General features: G+C 44.8%; 1 protein-coding gene across 1 annotated transcript in view; it reads right to left on the bottom strand.

The window, feature by feature from the left end:
- abcb4 (ATP-binding cassette, sub-family B (MDR/TAP), member 4) overlaps positions 1 to 16,735 on the bottom strand; it is a 128,766-nt gene extending 112,031 nt beyond the window's left edge. Inside the window, exons 1-3 of the mRNA XM_055655606.1 lie at positions 15,889 to 16,735; positions 13,756 to 13,849; positions 12,661 to 12,715 (exon numbers count right to left, since the gene is read on the bottom strand). Coding sequence (XP_055511581.1) covers positions 12,661 to 12,715; positions 13,756 to 13,841 — 141 coding nt within the window. The 5' untranslated portion in view covers positions 13,842 to 13,849; positions 15,889 to 16,735. The remainder of the gene's footprint in view (positions 1 to 12,660; positions 12,716 to 13,755; positions 13,850 to 15,888) is intronic.
- Between the last annotated feature and the right edge of the window lie 2,836 nt (positions 16,736 to 19,571).

The raw sequence follows: 19,571 nt of genomic DNA, 5'->3' as shown, positions 1-19,571 counted from the left end.
ATCGGTCAGTAGAAAGACTTCACACCAGGGTGACAGAGAATTTCCCAAAGCCACCTTGAAAAAGTGCACCATATTGTATGATGGTATCTGGCCCAACGGCCACATAAAATTGAGGAGCATTTAGGAATACATAGAACATAAAATAGTACAGCATAGGAACAGGCCTTTCGGCCCACAATTTCCTTGCTGAACAGAATATCCAGTTAAACTAATCTCCCCTGCCTGAATGTGATCCCATCCCTCCATTCCCTGCATATCCATGTACCTTTCCAAAAGGCTCTTAAATGCCACTATTGTATCTGCCTCCACCACCATCCATAGCAGTGTGTTCTTGGGACCCATCACTCCTTGTGCAAAGAACTTTTGCTGCATATTTCTTTTAAACTTTATCCTTTCACCTTAAAGCTAAGCCGTCTAATCTTTGACATTTCCACCCTAGGGGAAAAGGTTTCTGACTCTGCCCTGCCCCATAATTGTATATACTTCAATCAGGTCTCCCCTCAGCCAACAACTCCAGAGAAAACAAACCGTTTGCACTGAGAGCCTGGTGAATCTTTGACAGGTGCACACCAGAGCCAGGTGTAGACAGGTGTAGACAGGTGTAGAACAGCACCCTCCAAGCCACCCACCCACCTGCAATATCAAGCACCTCCTGCCCCACTTTGGCCTCTTCTGCCTCCCTCACATTCCACAGAACTGGAATAGAAGCATGTCATGTTCACCACCGAGACCATCAGTAATTTCAATAATCACATTTAACTTTATCCTTGCACCTTTGTCCCGATTCTGACTCATAGAATGCAGTTCAATATTTCTTCTTTATGGTTTTATTATCATTGCATGTTCAATTAATTACTTATTTCATTCCATAGGTCATTCAGCAATCTACACTCATTTACAACTTCCTTTTCTGCAGGCACTCAGCACAGCAAACATTTTGTGTGTTTTTTCTAATGATCTCCTATCATTTAGTAATTTGGACCAGGAATCCCCTTACACGATTCACTCCAACACGGGTGTTATTTTATGCATAATGACATAATCTAAGAGTTCAACACCCATTAATCGCTTATCAGCAGGTATTGGATCAATATATTGTGTTTAAGAAGGAACTGCAGATGCTGGAAAATCGAAGGTACACAAAAAACCTTGAGAAACTCAGCGGGTGCAGCAGCATCTATGGAGCGAAGGAAATAGGCAACGTTTCGGGCCGAAACCCTTCTTCAGACTGATCGGGGGTGGGGGGGGGCGGGGACAAGAAAGGAAAAAGGAGGAGGAGCCCGAAGGCTGGGGGATGGGAGGAGACAGCAGGGGGACTGAGGAAGGGGAGGAGATAGCAAGGACTAACAAAATTGGGAGAATTCGATGTTCATGCCTCCAGGATGCAGACTCCCCAAGCGGAATATGAGGTGCTGTTCCTCCAATTTCCGGTGCTGCTCGCTGTGGCCATGGAGGAGACCCAGGACAGAGAGGTCGGAGATGGAGTGGGAGGGGGAGTTGAAGTGCTGAGCCACCGGGAGGTCAGCTTGGTTATTGTGGACCGAGCGGAGGTGTTCGGCGAAACGATCGCCCAACCTCCGCTTGGTCTCACCGATATAGATCTGCTGACATCTAGAGCAGCGGATGCAATAGATGAGGTTGGAGGAGATGCAGGTAAACCTCTGTCACACCCGGAACGACTGCTTGGGTCCTTGAACGGAGTTGAGGGGGGAAGTAAAGGGACAGGTGTTGCATCTCTTGCGGTTGCAAGGGAAAGTGCTCGGGGAGGGGGTGGTACGAGAGGGAAGGGAAGAATTGACAAGGGAGTTATGGAGGGAGCGGTCTTTGCGGAAGGCAGATATGGGGGGAGATGGGAAGATGTGGCGAGTGGTGGGGTCACGTTGGAGGTGGCGAAACTGACGGAGGATTACTTTTTGTATGTGACGGCTGGTGGGGTGAATGGTGAGGACTAGGGGGACTCTGCCCTTGTTGCGAGTGGGGGGGATGGGGAGAGAGACCAGTGTTGTGGGGTATGGAAGAGACCCTGGTGCGAGCCTCAACTATGGTGGTGGAGGGGAACCCCCGTTCCCTGAATAATGAGGCCATTTCAGATGTCCTGGTGTGGAATGCCTCATCCGTGGAGCAGATGCGGCGTAGACGGAGGAATTGGGAGTAGGGGATGGAGTCCTTACAGGAAGCAGGGTGGGAAGAAGTGTAGTCCAGATAGCCATGGGAGTCAGTGGGTTTATAGTGGATGTCGGTCAGAAGTCTATCACCTGCAATGGAGATAGTGAGGTCAAGGAATGGTAGGGAAGTGTCGGAAATGGTCCAGGTGTATTTGAGTGCCGGATGGAAGTTAGTGGTGAAGTGGATGAAGTCAGTCAGTTGTGTGCGGGTGCAGGAGGTGGCACCAAAGCAGTCATCAATGTAGTGGAGGTAGAGGTCGGGGATGGGGCCCTGGTATGTATTGAACAAGGATTGCTCGACGTAACCGACAAAGAGGCAGGCATAGCTGGGGCCCATGCGTGTGCCCATAGCTACGCCTTGTATTTGGAGGAAATGGGAGGAGTCGAACGTGAAGTTATTGAGGGTAAGGACCAGCTCCGCTAGGCGGAGGAGAGTGTCAGTGGCTGGGTATAGGTTGCTTCTCTGGTCGAGGAAGAACCGGAGGGCTTTGAGACCATCGTGGTGGGGGATGGAGTTGTAGATTGACTGGACGTCCATGGTGAAGTTGAGGGGGTGAGGGCCTAGAGAATGGAATGCGCGGAGACGACGGAGAGTGTCTGAGGTGTCTTGAACATAGGTAGGGAGGGATTTAACCAAGGGGGATAGGATGGAGTCAAGGTATTTGGAAATGAGTTCGGTGGGGCACGAACAGGCAGAGACAATAGGTCTACCGGGACAATCAGGTTGGATCAATATAGTTTGTTATGAATTGGGAAGAAGTAAGGATTACATCACATTGAAAACAGGAATCATGAACATCGTGTCAGTATAATAAACGTCTCACTACCAGCAGTGATAAGTGTCCACTCGGCTTCTCTCTTCCCCACCCCCACCTCCTCTTCCTTCAACCTCAACTCCAGCGTCGTCTACATACATACTCCACCTTGGACGATGTTGTCGACTGCAGGGAGAGAGGAGGAGACAAAGGTGGAAGAGAGAGCGGCGAAGATAATAAAGTGTTGGGAGGAGGATGCGGCAGCTGTGAAGCCGGGGGTGTACAAAGCGATGGCTGACAGGAAGAAGGGACAGTCGGTGAGAGGAGAAGGAGCCCCACAGTGACCGAGCGCATCCTGTCATTGGCAGTGGCCTGAAGAGAGCGCTGACGGCCAGGGACTACAATGTGAGCCGCAACAACAGCCACTTCAACCGGACAACGTGGAAGCTGGTGAAGAACAGGGCACAGGTGCAAACCAGCAGCATTGGCGCCTAGTATTAAGTTGAAACGACACATTACAGGAGTAACTCAGCAGACTGAATCAGTCTGAAGAAGGGTCCCAACCCAAAACATCACCTATCTATGTTCTCCAGAGATGCTGCCTGACCCGCTGAGTTACTCCAACACTTTGTGTTCTTTGGTGCATTAACTAGCATTTGCATTTCTTTGTTTCTATGCACAGTACAATGAGATTATCTTACTCGGTTATAATGAACAATTGCCAATAACGGATACTATTCCTCCCCCCATGGTCCGTTATAACAAGTGTGTATTGTATCTGCACATTACAGGTGCTTTGATCTGTGATCCAACACTGCCACTGCCCCTGGGGAAAGGCCTGTCCACACCCAGCTCTTGCTTATTTTACCCTGTCCACACCCAGCTTCTGTGTTTGCTCATTTTTGACAATACACACTTGCTTTCTATGAGTCAGTATGAACATATTGCCTGCTTTATCATTTAGGTTAATCTTTAGCATATCTTAAAAGGGAAGAAGCCACAATAATTTTTTTCTTCAAGCAATGACATCCCAATTATGCAATTTTGTTTCCAAAAATAATTTCTCACGGAAAAGCAATAAAGGCAGGCAGATTATCTTATTTTAAAAAGCATGCAACGGTGCAAAATTCCTTGTGTTGTATCTTTGTTAGCCACAGGTGAGAACCAGCAGGATGGGGGACAGTTAATGGTGTGCCTTTATTTAAGGAGGGCAGCATGAAAAATTCAAAGACCTGCAGACCTATGAGCTTTACATCAGCTGTAGGAAAGTTGAATGAAGAGATTTTGAGAGGACGGATTTATTTTCCCCCATGGCAGGCTCGTCTAGAAGGTTAGAACACATGGGATCCAGGGTGTTCTAGCTTATTGGATGCATAACTGGCTTAGTGGTAGAAAGCAAAGTTTGATAGTGGCGGTTGTTTACCAGATTAGGGGCTGACATGTATTCAGTGGCGTGCCACAGGGATTATTGCCGTCCTCTGTTGTTTGTCATACGTATTAATGATAGACACAACAAGCTGGAATAACTCAGCGGGACAGACAACATCTCTGGAGAAGTGTGGAGAGATGGTTCCGCAGAACGACCCAATTTCCCTCTACTAACGCTGTGCTCCGCCTGACGGAGCTGGTCTTCACTGTCACCACACAGAAGGTAGTTGAGGCCAGTTCATTGGCTATATTTAAGAGGGAGTTAGATGTGGCTAAAGGTATCAGGGGGTATGGAGAGAAGGCAGGTACTGGATACCGAGTTGGATGATCAGCCATGATCATATTGAATGGCGGTGCAGGCTCGAAGGGCCGAATGGCCTACTCCTGCACCTATTTTTCTATGTTTCAGCAACTTACCCGTTGACTCCTCCCACTTCCTCCATCTAAATCATAGCTATGGGCACCCGTTTGGGCACCGGCTTCCACATACTCACAACTACCTGTGTGAAAAGGTTTTTCCTCATCTCCATTCTAAATGGCTCACCCGATATTCTTAAACGATGGTTCCTGATCCTGGACTCCCCCAACATTGGGAACATGTTTCCTGCCTCTAGCGTGTTCAAATCCTTAATAATCTTATATGTTTCAATATGATCCCCTCTCATCCTTCTAAATTTCAGAGTATACAAGCCCAGCCGCTCCAATCTATCAACATATGACAGTCCTGCCATACCAGGAATTAACCTTGTGAACCTACGCTGCACTCCCTCAATAACAAGAATGTCCTTCCACAAATTTGGAGACCAAAACTGCACACAAGACTCCAGGTGTGGTCTCACCAGTGGCCTGTACAGCTGCAGGACCTCTTTGCTCCTATTCTCAATTCCTCATGTTATGAAGCCCAACATGCCATTTGCTTTCTTCACTGCCTGCTGTACTTGCATTCTTACTTTCAGAGAATGATGAACGAGGACCCCCAGATCCCGTTGTAGTTCCCCTTTCCCCAACTTGACATCATTTAGATAATAATGTGCCTTCTTGTTTTTGCCACCAAAGTGGATAACCTCACATTTATCCACATTAAACTGCATCTGCCATGCATCTGCCCACTCACCCAACCTTTCCAAGTCACCCTGCATTCTCATAGCATCCTCCTCACAGTTCACACTGCCACCCAGCTTTGTGTCGTCTGCAAATTTGCTAATGTTACTTTTAATCCCTTCGTGCAAATCATTAATATATATTGTAAATAGCTATGGTCCCAGCACCGAGCCTTGCGGTACCCCACTAGTTACTGTCTGTCATTCTGAAAGGGACCTGTTAATCCTTACCCTTTGTTTGCTGTCTGCCAACCAATTTTCTATCCATGTCAGTACCCTACCCCCAATACCATGTGGTCTAATTTTGCCCACTTATCTCCTATGTGGAACCTAATCAAATGCTTTCTGAAAGTCCAGGTACACTACATCCGCTGGCTCTGCCTTGTCCATTATCTTGGATACATCCTCAAAAAATTCCTGAAGATTAGTCAAGCATGATTTCCCCATCGTAAATCCATGCCGATTCAGACCGATCCTGCTACTGCTGTCCAAATGTGCCGCTATTTCGTCTTTTATAATTGACTCCAGCATCTTCCCCACCACCGATGTCAGGCTAACTGGTCTCTAATTCAGTTTTCTCTCTGCCGCCTTTCTCAAGGAACGGGATAACATTTGCTACCGTCCATTCCACAGGAATTGATCATGAATCTGTAGAACATTGGAAAATGATCACTAATGTCCACGATTTCTAGAGCCCCTTCCTTAAATACCCTGGGATGCAGACCTCATGGCCTTGGGGATTTATCAGCCTTCAGTCCCATCAGTCTACCCAACACCATTTCCTGCCCATTACTTTGATGACTGCATCAGTGCTACCTCCTGCACTCATAGAGAACTCATGGACTTCCATCAACTTCACCACCAATTTTCATCCTGCACTCAAATTTACTTGGACCATCTCTGACGCCTCCCTGTCCTTTTTTGATCTCACAGACTCCATCACAGGAAATAGATTATTGACTGGCATCTACTACAAACTGACTGACTCCCACAACTATCTCAACTACAATTCTTCCCACCCTACTTCCTGCAAACTCTATCCCCTACTCCCAATTCCTCTGTCTACATTGTATCTGCGCCCAAGATGAGATGTTCCATACCATGACATCCGAGATGTCCTCATTCTTGAGGGAACAGGGTTTCCCCACTCCCATCATAGATGAGGCCTTCACTCGTGTAGCCTTGGTACCCCCAGCTCTGTCCAACTCCCCAACCCTAGTAGAAACAGAGAAAGAATCCCCCTAGTCCTTAACTTCCACTCCATCCATCCGCCACATAATCCTCCGAATTTCCGCCACATACAACACATAATCCCCTCCGAAATTTCCGACCCACAAGACGCAAACCACCCACTAGCCACCTTTTGCCCACAGAAGAGCAACACCCCTTATACTTTCCCCGCCTTCCAGAGACCCCTATACCCTCCGCACCTCCTCCACCTCCCTGGTTCAAGATGTAACTTATCGGCGAGATCAAACCTTCCCACGGAACACCTTCGCTCAGCCCCCCTAAACCCCCTCCCCAGGTACCTGACGTGGAGCGTTCCCCTGCAACCACAGAGACTGCAGAGCAACACACTCAGAGACTGTGCTGTCTGTCCTTTATACTTCCTCCCTCGACTCTGTCCAGGGACCCCTACAGTCCTTTCAGGTTAGGCAGAGGTTCACTTGCACCTCCTCCAACCTCATCACTGTATCTGTTGTTCAAGATGTGGACTCTTATACATCGGCGAGACCAAATGTAGACTGGGTGATCGTTTCATGGAGCACCTTCGCTCAGCCCCCCTCAACCTACTGGCTGACATTTTAAATTTCGTTGTACATGGTTCATGTTACAATGACAATAAAGAAACTATTCTATTCTACTTTAATTCTCCATCCCATTCCTGCACTGACCTTTCTGTCCTCGGTCTCCTCCATTGTCAGTGAGGCTAAACACCAATTGGCGGAACAGCATCTCATATTTTGCTTGGGCAGCTTACAGCCCAGTGGTATGAATATTGATTTCTCTCACTTCAGGTAGTCCCAGCATTCCCTCTCTCTCTCTCTCTATCCCTCCCCCACCCACATCGCAGTAGCTTCTCGTTTTCACCCCACAAACAGCTAGCAATGGCCTGTTTCCTTTATCATCGTTACTTTTTTGCATATCTTATATTAATTGTTCTTTATCTCATCACATATTTGTCTATATCTCTCGTTTCCCTTATTCCTAACCGGGCTGAAGGTCTCGACCCAAAACATCACCCATTCCTTCTCTCCACAGATGCTGCCTTAAAAGGGATCAGAGCGATGAATGTTTCACTAAATGTAGTTTGAGGAATTAGCTGCCAGAGGAGGTGGTGGAGGCAGGAACAGTAACAAAGTTTCAGAGCAGATACTTGGATAAGCAAGGCATGGAGGATTATGGAATTAATGGGGGCAACTAGGAATGATGGTCAGCATAGACCCAGTGGGCAAAGTGCCTGTTTGTAAGCTATAAAGCTCCATGACGATATAATTCTTTCAATCCAAAGTTGAATTATTAGATGTCAACCAGAAACCTTTCACAATCAGAGTCCTCATTCATTTTATGTTTGTCCAAGTGAAAGCCTCTGTTTTGCAATTCACTCACAATGGTGGTTTCAAACTTCCTGCTATTATTTGTCCCTTCACTCACTAACATTGCTGGGCGAAAACTCATTCTCACATTGGGCATGTTATCTGTGTCATGTTTGCAGATCTTGAGGTAAAGATCGCAATGGAGTTGTTTGTGTAGAACGCATTCCTGCTTGGCTTTTCCTACATTGAACTACAAAGTAACAACTTAGTTAAAGGTCACAGCTTATTGCTTTATGAATGATTCTCTTGATCTTGATCTTAAAATCTTTAAACATAGAAACATAGAAACATAGAAATTAGGTGCAGGAGTAGGCCATTCGGCCCTTCGAGCCTGCACCCCGCCATCCAACTCAGCTGATCATCCAACTCAGTACCTGCCTTCTCTCCATACCCCCTGATCCCCTTAGCCACAAGGGCCACATCTAACTCCTTAAAGCATGTCACTTGAGCAGACTTCAAGGGAAAAAAATTGTATAACATAACTGGAGCATATTGATGCACTTTGTTATTCCTTCTAAGAAATCCCTAGATACTTTGTCAGCTAAAGGAGTCAACATAAACTGTGACTGAAGCAAAAAACTGCATATGCTGGAACCGGGAGCAAAATAAAACTGCTGGAGGCATTCGGTGGGTTGAGCAGCTTCTGTGGAGGTATACATACGATTGCTTGATTGATTGATTGGAGGAAACATAGAAACAAGCCTTTCGGCCCACTGTGACCGTCTAACACTTGTTCACACTAGTTCTAACTTATCCCACTTTCGCATCCACCCCCTACACACTCTGGAGCCATTTCCAGAAGCCAATTAACTTGCAAAATTGCACGACTCTTACCGATGTTTCAGGATGAGGCCCTATATCAGGATTGAGGGAGAAGTGGCCAGAAGTGAGAGGGAGCGGTGAGACAGAGATTGGTAGGTGATAGTTGGAACCAGATGAAGCGGGAATGATGGGCCGATGGAGCCAGCTCAGGTGGGGCATGGGGGATGTTGATAGGTGTAAATATAAGATAGAAAAAAAGATTAGTCAAATGGATAACAGTGGTGGGTAGACACAAAGACTGGTGAAGTGCATAGGTTCATTACCCTCCCTCCCTTATAATAGACAATAGGTGCAGGAGTAGGCCTGTCGAGCCAGCACCGCCATTCACTGTGATCATGGCTGATCATCCACAATCAGAACCCCGTTTCTGCCTTCTCCCCATATCCCTTGACTCCGCTATCTTTAAGATCTATCTAACTCTCTCCTGAAAGCATCCAAAGAATTGGCCTCCACTGCCTTCTGAGGCTGAGAATTCCACAGATTCACAACTCTGGGTGAAAAGGTTTCTCCTCATCTCCATTCTAAATGGCAAACCCCTTATTCTTAAACTGTGGCCTCTAGTTCTGGACTCCCCCAACATCAGGAACGTATTTCCTACCTCTCGCGTGTCCAATCCCTTAATAATCTTATATATTTCAATAAGATTCCCTCTCATCCTTCTAAATTCCAGTGTATACTTTCAACATATATCAGTCCCGCCATCCCGGGCATTAACCTTGTGAACCTACACTGCACTCCCTCAACAGCATGAATGTCCTTCCTCAAATTTGGAGACCAAAACTGCACACAATACTCCAGGTGTGGTCTCACTAGGGCCCTGTACAACTGCAGAAGGACCGCTTTGCCCCGATAATCAACTCCTCTCATTATGAAACCTAGTTCCACCAACCAGCCTTTGCCTCAACGATCCTTCTCACTTCCATGTACTAGTTATCTACTTTCTACACTCTCAGTCTTGATTCAAAACATCAATCATACATTTTTCTCCACATATGCTGCTTGACCCATAAAGTTCATTCAGCATGTTGTTTATGCAGATGCTGGAAATCTCAAACAAAAACAAAAAACGCTGGAAACACTTTTCATACAGAGGGTGGTGTGTTCATGGAATGAGCTGCCAGAGGAAGTGGTAAAGGCGTATATAATTACAATTTAAAAAACATTTGAGGCAGCATGGTAGCGCCATGGTAGAGTTGCTGCCTTACAGCGCCAGACACCCGTCGATCCTGACTACAGGTGCTGTCTGCAAGAAGTTTGTACGTTCCCTCCATGACCTGCGTGTTGCCATGATGCCAATTGTTTTTAAATCGCTTCAGCCTGCAGGTACTATCGCAAATTTAAGAAACATTTAGGAGGGTACATGGAAAGGATGGGTTTACAGGGAGATGGGCCAAATGCAGGCAGGTGGGACCAGTGTAGATGGGACATGTTGGTCATTGTGGGCAAGTTGGGCCTAAGGCCCGTTTTTGACTGTGTGACTCTATGCCTCCATGTAATCCACATAATTCCTTGCATGTCGTCTTAAACAACACTCTTGCATCTGCCTCAACAGCACCCTGACAGTGTTGGCCAGGCACATACAACTCCGTAACAAAAACACCCCACATAACTCCATTAAACTATGCCCCACTCACCTTAAGACTATAGTTTTGACCTTTCTACCTTGAGATAAGACTGACTTTATATCCTTTCTTTGCCTCTCATAAATTTTGTAAACTTCTATTCGGTCTCCCTTCAGCCTCCGGCGCTCCAGAGAAAACATTGCAGGTCGATCCAACCTCTTGCTATAACTAACACCCTGTAATCTAGGTAGCATTCTAATAAATCTCTTCTGCAACCTCTACAAAGCCTCCACATCCTTCCTGTAATTGGACAACCAAAAATGCAAACAATACTCCAAATGAAGCATAACCAAAATGATTAAGCTGCAACATGATTTCCTGACTCATATACTCAATGCCCCAACTAATGAAGGTAACTATACCACTTTACCACTCACTTACATGTGTTGCTACTCTCAAGGAGCTATTGTGAGAAAATTTTGGCACCATATTTGAGGAAGGATGTGCTGGCTCTGGAGAGGGTCCAGAGGAAGTTTACAAGAATGATCCCAGGAATGAGTGGGTTATCATATGATGAGCATTTGACGGCACTGGGTCTGTACATGCAGGAGTTTAGAAGGATGAGGGGAGGGACCTCATTTAAATGTACGGAATAGGGAAAGGCTTGGATAGAGTGGATGTGGAGATGTTTCCACTAGTGGGAGAGTCTAGGACTAGAGGTCATAGTCTCAGAATTAAAGGACGTTTCTTCAGGAGGAGGAATTTCTTTAGTCAGAGGGTGGAATTGTTCTCTTTCCTGATACAGGTGAGCATTAAAAATTTCCCACATTTACACAAGAGCTGTCTGACCTCATGAGATCTTCCAGTATTTTCTGTTTTATACCAGAATCGGCAGGGTATTTTTTCTTCAAAGTTGTGTCGTTTGTTTTTGGAAGCATGGGTTATAACAAACAGGAAATGTATAGTGAAAATAAGGCAAGGAATTAAAGAAACAAACAATGATTTCAGGAATCATGTCGCTAAAATGTTTTTATCAAAAACAAAAAACTGTGTCTCTTTTAGCCAAATATGGGAAGTCTATTGCAAGGGCAACTCAGAGAAGGCAGCGGAGGCCAATTCATTGGATGTTTAAGAGAGAATTAGATTTAGCTCTTTGGGCGAAAGGAATCAAGGGATATGGGGAAAAAGCAGTAACGGGATACTGATTTTAGATGATCAGCCATGATCATATTGAATGCCTCGAAGAGCCAAATGGCCTACGCCAGTACCTATTTTTCTATGTTCAAGTTCAAGTGAGTTTATTGTCATGTGTCCCTGATAGAACAATGAAATTCTTGCTTTGCTTAGCACACAGAACATAGTAGGCATTTACTACAAAACAGTGTGTCCATATACTACAATGTAAATATATACACACATAAACAAATAAACTGATAAAGTGCAAATAGCAGATAATGGGCCACCAATAATCAGAGTTTTGTCCGAGTCAGGTTTAATAGCCTGATGGCTGTGGGGAAGTTGCTATTCCTGAACCTGGTTGTTGCAGTCTTCAGGCTCCTGTACCTTCTACCTGAAGGTAGCAGGGAGATAAGTGTGTGGCCAGGATGGTGTGGGTCTCTGATGATACTGCCAGCCTTTTTGATGCAGCGACTGCGATAAATCCCCTCGATGGAAGGAAGGTCAGAGCCGATGATGGGCTGGGCAGAGTTTACTACTTTTTGTAGTCTTTTCCTCTCCAGGGAGCTCAAGTTGCCGAACCAAGCCACAATGCAACCGGTCAGCATGCTCTCTACTGTGCACCTGTTGAAGTTAGAGAGAGTCCTCCTTGACAAACCGACTCTCCGTAATCTTCTCAGGAAGTAGAGGCGCTGATGAGCTTTCTTGATAATTGCATTAGTGTTCTCAGACCAGGAAAGATCTTCAGAGATGTGCACGCCCAGGAATTTGAAGCTCTTGACCCTTTCAACCATCGACCCGTTGATATAAACGGGACTGTGGGTCCCCATCCTATGTTCTGTTTCACACACCAGATAAGGAAATAACTATGCATGGTTAAAGACTGCACCATGTAGTCTATTACATATAAATTATGTTTTAGTATATTTAAGCACGCATTTCACAAAGAAAGTTTTCTCACGATACTATTAGCAAATTAGTTCTTAAAATAGTTTACATTGAGTAATATAGATAATTGCCAGTTCCCTTTTAGAAATCATGAAAATGAGCCTTACCAATGACAGTGGGCCGACCTGTTCAATCTTTTTTCCTTTCTCGTCCTTAGTTTTGCTGCAAGTTTATAAGATATAATAATCAGATTTTTTTTCAATGTCCTGCATTTTATTTCTCTAAATATTTCATTAGTTTAAAAATTCCTGAAACCAGTTAAAACATGCTTTTCTCAATATCAAAAATGTTTATTTACAATCAAATCACTGGACAATTTTTTTAACTGAGAATTAATTTTTTGATTGTTTTTAAATAATTTCATCTTAATAGCATTATTTTCAACAGTGCTCACAATACAATTAGATTTAATCTAACATGGCCTCACAATGACGGAACTGGTAGAGCTGCTGCTTCACATCGCCAGCGACCTTGGGTTTGATCCTGACCTAAAGTACTGTCTGTGTGGAGTTTGCATGTTCTTCATGTAACCACATGGGTTTCCTCTGAGTGCTCCAGTTTCCTCCCACATCCCAAAGATGCACAGGTTTGTAGGTTTATTGACCTCTGTAAATTACCCCTAGCAGGTAAGAAGTGGATGCAAAAAATAGGATAACGTAGAACTAGTGTGAATGGGTGATCGATGGTTGGCGAGGACTCAGTGGCCAAAGGACCTGCTTCCATGCTGTATCTTTCAATCAATTTATGCGGTGAGAAAAGCCTACAGAAATATTGGTGCTGAATCCTGGTTTTGAGATGGCAAATTTTACAGAAATAGATCGGGGCAGGCTGGAGAAATGTTTGACGATGCAAGTTAATATATATATGCGAGACGAGATACGCTTGGGAGACATGAATGTTCACAACTTGGCTGGGCATTTTGCCTTCTCACCTGCTATTCTTGTATATACTGTTATAGAATTTAATTAGCAAACTTAGGAGTAACTTACTATAACTTGGCTGAAGTATCGAACTTCTGTAGGAAAATATGTTTCAATATAAACTGAAATAATCAGTAAATATTGTAATTTTTCATACAATACAAATGGTTGCAAAAGCTGTAGATTCCATAACTAGTGTATACATTATACAACAATATTCATCAACAAATTAACTGCAAAGTTCAACTATTTTTTAACAATCTTTCATATAGAGTTTCTCACCTCTCTTCATCCTGTGCTTTATCAGAAGATGCATCTTTACTTTCGTTTATTTCGTCAGTGTTTCCTTTTGTATACTTTTCAGTCATCCCTTCACCTGTCACAGAAATGTAATTTTCTTAGGATTAGAGATGTTTGAGTTTTAAGGACTTTTAAATCGATGTGTGTGCAAATAAAAAACTGTAATGAAAGACGATATCAAAAAGAAAACTAGAATCCTTAGCACCGTTGAATTTTGCACACTTTCTGCACAAAGGAATGAGTTCTGTAACAAGGAGATACAGATTCTAAAGGGACTTGAATTGAAATTTCACTGAAACATGTTCGTCAAAGATGCTGCCTGACCCGCTGAGTTATTCCAGCACATTAAGTTCTGTAACATGATGTGAAGAAAATATCTGGTGCTTTGCAATTGAATAGACCAGTTATTGTACCAGAGACTGACAAAGACCGATTTTCAATTCAACAATGAATTGTATCTGCAAATTAATGGCACCCTTGGGCAAGATGTTTGCTCTTTGTAATCCCAACACAAACGCAGCAGACTGGGAAGATCCAGTCCTTTGGAATGGCCACAGACTCCCAGTGGTATTGCAGACACCTCAATGACATAATGGGGGCACAGACACATTTGGAGAGTTTCAAAGGAATTTGTTGGCACACGAAACAACCACCATCTTCCCATCAAATCTAAAGCTACAACATGTTAAGAGATACCACCTTAGCACCACCAACCTCAAATTGGCACAAGAAAACAAGGACACAAACTTCCTTTTCAAAATGAAAAGATGCAGAAAATGTAAAATAAGAAGAGAAAATATTGGATACACTCACTAGGTTAGGCCACATCTGTGAGAGGAGAAACAGAGTCAGCTTTTCAGGTCAAAGAACTATCATGGGATGTTGCACCTAAAATATTGTCTCTCGTGTGTTCTGATCTAAACAGCTCTTCCAGGTGAGGTAGAAAATCACATGTACTTTACAGGTAACCCATAACCCCAAAGTGTTCCTTTCCCACTCCAACCTAGGTTCTCTCTCCCCCTTTGTTCCTATTTTCTAATCCCCCTTCCCCCACATTGATTCTTGCCCACTAGGTTCCATCTGCTGACCACCCCACAACTGGTCTGTAATTCCCCGTTTTCTATCTCCCTCCCTTTTTAAAAAGTGGGGTTACATTAGCTACCCTCCAATCCTCAGGAACTACTCCAGAATCTAAAGAGTTTTAAAAAAATTATCACTAATGCATCCACTATTTCTGGGGCTACTTCCTTAAGCACTCTGGGATGCAGCCTATCTGGCCCTGGGGATTTATCGGCCTTTAATTCATTCAATTTACCTAACACCATTTCCCGACTAACCTGGATTTCACTCAGTTCCTCCATCTCATTTGACCCCCGGTCCCCTGCTATTTCCGGCTAAACTCTTTGCACATCTCCTTTAAACTTTGCGCCTCTCACCTTAATGCTATACCCTCTAGTATTTGAATTTTTCCATCCTGGGGAAAAAAATTCCTACATCTACACTATACTCTGATCATGTTATATTTTTCTATTAGGACTTCCCACCATCTCCAGCATTCCAGAGAAACCAATCCAGGTCTGTCCAACCTCTCCCTGTAAACAATACTTCCAAATCCAGACTTTGTTCTGGTAAACCTCTTCTGCATCCTTTCCACATAATGGGGCAACCTGAACTGCATACGATACTCCATATGGGTAAACTGAAAGATTTAGTTATTACTGCATTTGGCCACACAGTCATGGGTGTACAGGGGATGATCATGATACTAAGCACACAACAATGAGGGGCAGAGTTAAAGGAAGTGTTATGACCAATTTTAACCCACTGAGGTCTCTGCCAGTCAAGAAGTCCAGAAGCTGGATGCCAATGGAGGTCCCAAGGTGGCTGGCTGGTAGTCATAGAGACTGGTCAAATTGTTTTTCTTAGGGTCTGGAATACTGATTTCCTAAAGCAGGTGAGGAGAGTAGATTGCTGAAGAGGTTTAAGATGTCGGAGAAAATGTGGTCAATTGATTGGCAGACGACTTCAGAACCGGTCCGTGGACTGCATACGGGCCAGCGGAATTAAGAAAAATCTAACGTAGAGTTAAACATGCAGAGCCGAAATGAAACTTACGATTTCCCCGAGCAAACGGACTGGGTCAGATTTCCGCCCGATAATTAACGATCGAAGCTGCTGGAGGGATCTGGACTGGAAATGTTACAAAAGTGTTTCTGTATTCGGTACAAAGTCTCATCGGAAGGAAAGATTACCTTCACGAACACTGGACCAATAAACAATAAGCCAGCGCTAAGGATCACACAAATACAACAGATAACGAAACAGGAAATTAAATCCACGTATGATGCTTTAACCCAACCTCCAGAGATAAGATGTGTGGTGTAACGTGCCTCGGCAATCAATCAGCATCATCAAGTCCGTGTCTCTTTTCATGGATGCCGTCTTACCGGCTGAATGTTCCTAGCATCTGGAGGTTTTTGCTCTCCAGGTTCATGTCATGAATCGGTTTGACCCAAGACATTGGAAACGGTGACGTTTTATAGATCTCAGAGATGTTTGGTTTGTTGCTAAATACAAATTAAGTCCTAACACTGAATTCGCTACTCCCACTGCATTATACATGTTTAAAGCGTATAGAGTCATACAGCATAGAAACATGCCCTTTGGACTATTAACATCATGACATTTACACAATCCTATTTTATTTTCCCCTATTCCCGTTACCTGCAAATTCAACCACTCACACATTAGTGGCAACTTAAAATGGACAATTAACTTGCCAGCCTACACGTCTTTAGGATGTGGAGGGAAACGGGAGTTCCCAAGGGAAATGCATGCAGTCACGGGTTGAACAACAGGTCTGACTCAACAACAAGCAACCCGCTTTGTGATAGATATTTGGAAATACTAAGCAGGACAAGCACAAGGTACACAAAATATCTGGAGAAACTCAGCGGGTGCAGCAGCATCTATGGAGCGAAGGAAACAGGCAACGTTTCGGGCCGAAACCCTTCTTCAGATTGATGGGGGGGGGGGGGGGGGGGGGGGGGGGGGGAGGAGCCCGAGGGCGGGCGGGATAGGAGGGTGGGAGGAGACAGCTCAAGGGTTAAGGAAGGGGAGGAGACAGTCACGACAAGCAGTTTCCTTAATTTTAATTGCCTGACCTGCTCAGTTACTCCAGCATTTTTTTTGTAAACCAACATCTGCAATTCATAGTATCTCTTTTTTTTAATATTTACTTTTAGAATCTGGGCAATGCTGGCATTTATTGTTCATTGCCACTTCCTCTAGGAGATAGTGGTAAACCACCTTTGAGCCACAGAAGGTTTCTGTTGATGATATTTTCACACATGGTCCAGAGTATGTAATGGATTCCAAATTTTCAGCAGCAGATCTTCTGAGACTGTCCCATTTATTATGTTTGCAGTGCTATGCAACATTGGAATGTCTTCCCAGTTTCCGCACAACTGCTGTAATCACTGCAACAAAATGCCATAATGGATAGATGCATCTGCCACACATACATGGTGATGAAAAGGTCATGTGTTATCTCCCTTGTGTTGATTCAGTCATTCCCTCCACAGACCCAGTCTTGCATCGCCTTCCATCAGGACTTGGACAGCTGAGACTGCGGTGATGTTGTCAGGCCATTCTTGATGATTTTCAAGAATGACATTCCCCACGTACATTCTTGCTGCTTTTGGTGTTCCTGTTCAACATGGAGGAGCATTGATTCAACAGCTGAGGGACGACAGTAAACGGTAACCAGGAGGTTGTTTCCTCACCCATATTTGATTGAATGCCATGACTTCATGGAGGTTGTAGTCAATGGTTGTGGTCTACAAGGGCTACTCCCTTTGATAACTGCTGTCAGAGGGCATTGGAATGAAGATACATTTCTTCCCTCAACAGGATGGTGAGCGTGTGGACTTTGCTGCCAGTGGGAGATGTAGAAGCTAAGTTGCGTAATACATTAATGAAGAAAAAATATAAATTCTCATCAAGAGGTATGGGGAAGGAGAAGGAATGTGGCATTGAGATAGACCATAGGACATTACACCAGTACGGGGGTGACTCGTGACTCAGATACCTATTGAGATGGAGGGGAGGTTCATTTAAAAGAATTGAAAAGAATGGAGCATGGAGGTCATTGTGGTATTGAATTACCAGAAGACTGCCAGTGCCAGAGACGATGACTGCAGTGTGTATGGCCCCCTCCAGTGTTGTGTATTATTATTATCCTTTATTTATTTTATATTTACATTGTCAGTGATGAGCTTAACATGATGAACACTGTGAAAAAAGAACATAAGAAACTGGGAGAAAATGGCGGCACGCACCGTCGCAACGGCTCGAAGCTCTCCCTTTCGGTGCTTTTTTTTGTGCGTTTTTGTTTGTACGTCTGTTTGACAATGTTACGTTTTGTCGTGCGAATCTCACCTTCAGCCGACAGGATCTTCTGATTATCGGATTACAGTGTAAACAGGCAGTTAAGAGTGTTTTTCTGCATTCACGCAACATACCGGAGGAGATAGCCAGGACACCGGGCTCTCCGTGGATTGTTGTCGGCCCCAGCAAACGCCGGAGATGGAGGAGGCACAGGAAGCAAAAGCGTGGTCGCCGGTCCGGTCTACTCGCTAGGCTAAGGCAACAACCACATAAACCACCGCTACCCAGCATCAATCTCACCAACGCCAGATCTATCACCAACAAAATGGACGAACTAAGACTACAGGTCGTCGCAAACAAATTCATCACGGACAGTTGCATTCTGCTAATAACAGAGACGTGGCTACACGCACTTGTACCGGACGGAGCCATTGAGCTAGCAGGCTGCACAGCATTTCGCTGGGATAGAAACAAAGAGCAAAGGAGGGGGGTTATGCATCTACGTTCACAACAACTGGTGCACAAATACCACAATCATAGACAGACACTGTTCTGCTGATTTGGAGTACCTGATAGTTAGATGCAGGCCTTTCTACCTTCCACGTGAGTTTACTGTGGTCATAGTTACAGCTGTGTATATCCCACCGGATGCTAATGCTAGCATAGCCCTAGGCTACCTCCATAGCGCTATCAGCAAACAAGAGAACACCTACCCCAAAGCAGCCCATATCATAGCTGGTGATTTCAATCACGCAGACTTAAAATCAGTTCTCCCCAAGTTTGAACAACACATCAAATGTGCAACCAGGGGAGAAAATACATTAGACAAGGCCTACTCAAACATCAAGAAGGGGTTTAGAGCCACACCACTACCACACTTAGGCCAGTCGGATCACCTATCCATTCACTTAGCACCAGCATACACCCCCCTAAGGAGAAAAGCTCAAGCCACCACCAGGACTGTTAAAACTTGGCCTGAAGGAGCTTCCTCACAGCTACAGGACTGCTTTGAAAGGACAAACTGGGACATTTTTGGAAATCAGGACTTGGAGGAGTACACATCCATGGTACTCTTTTACATCCAGAACTGTGTTGACAACGTCACCGTCGACAAACTCATCCAGGTGTACCCCAACCAGAAGCCGTGGATGACAAAAGAGGTCCAAACTCTCCTCAAGGACCGCAACACCGCCTTCAGGTCTGGCGACAGAGCCCTGTACAGCGCTGCTAGAGCCAACCTGAAGAAAGGCATCAGGGATGCCAAAGCGGCCCACAAGAGGAAGATAGAGGACCACTTTAACAACAACGATCCACGGCGGGTGTGGCGGAGCATCCAGCACATCACCAACTACAAGCCCAGCAACAGCACGATGGCCGACGGCGACGCCTCACTGGCAGAGGAGCTGAAC

Source organism: Leucoraja erinacea, chromosome 2 (genome assembly GCF_028641065.1).
Source record: "Leucoraja erinacea ecotype New England chromosome 2, Leri_hhj_1, whole genome shotgun sequence".
Classification (NCBI taxonomy): Eukaryota; Metazoa; Chordata; class Chondrichthyes; order Rajiformes; family Rajidae; genus Leucoraja; species Leucoraja erinaceus.
Note: the sequence above shows the minus strand (reverse complement) of the source record. Positions and strands in the feature narration are given on the sequence as shown.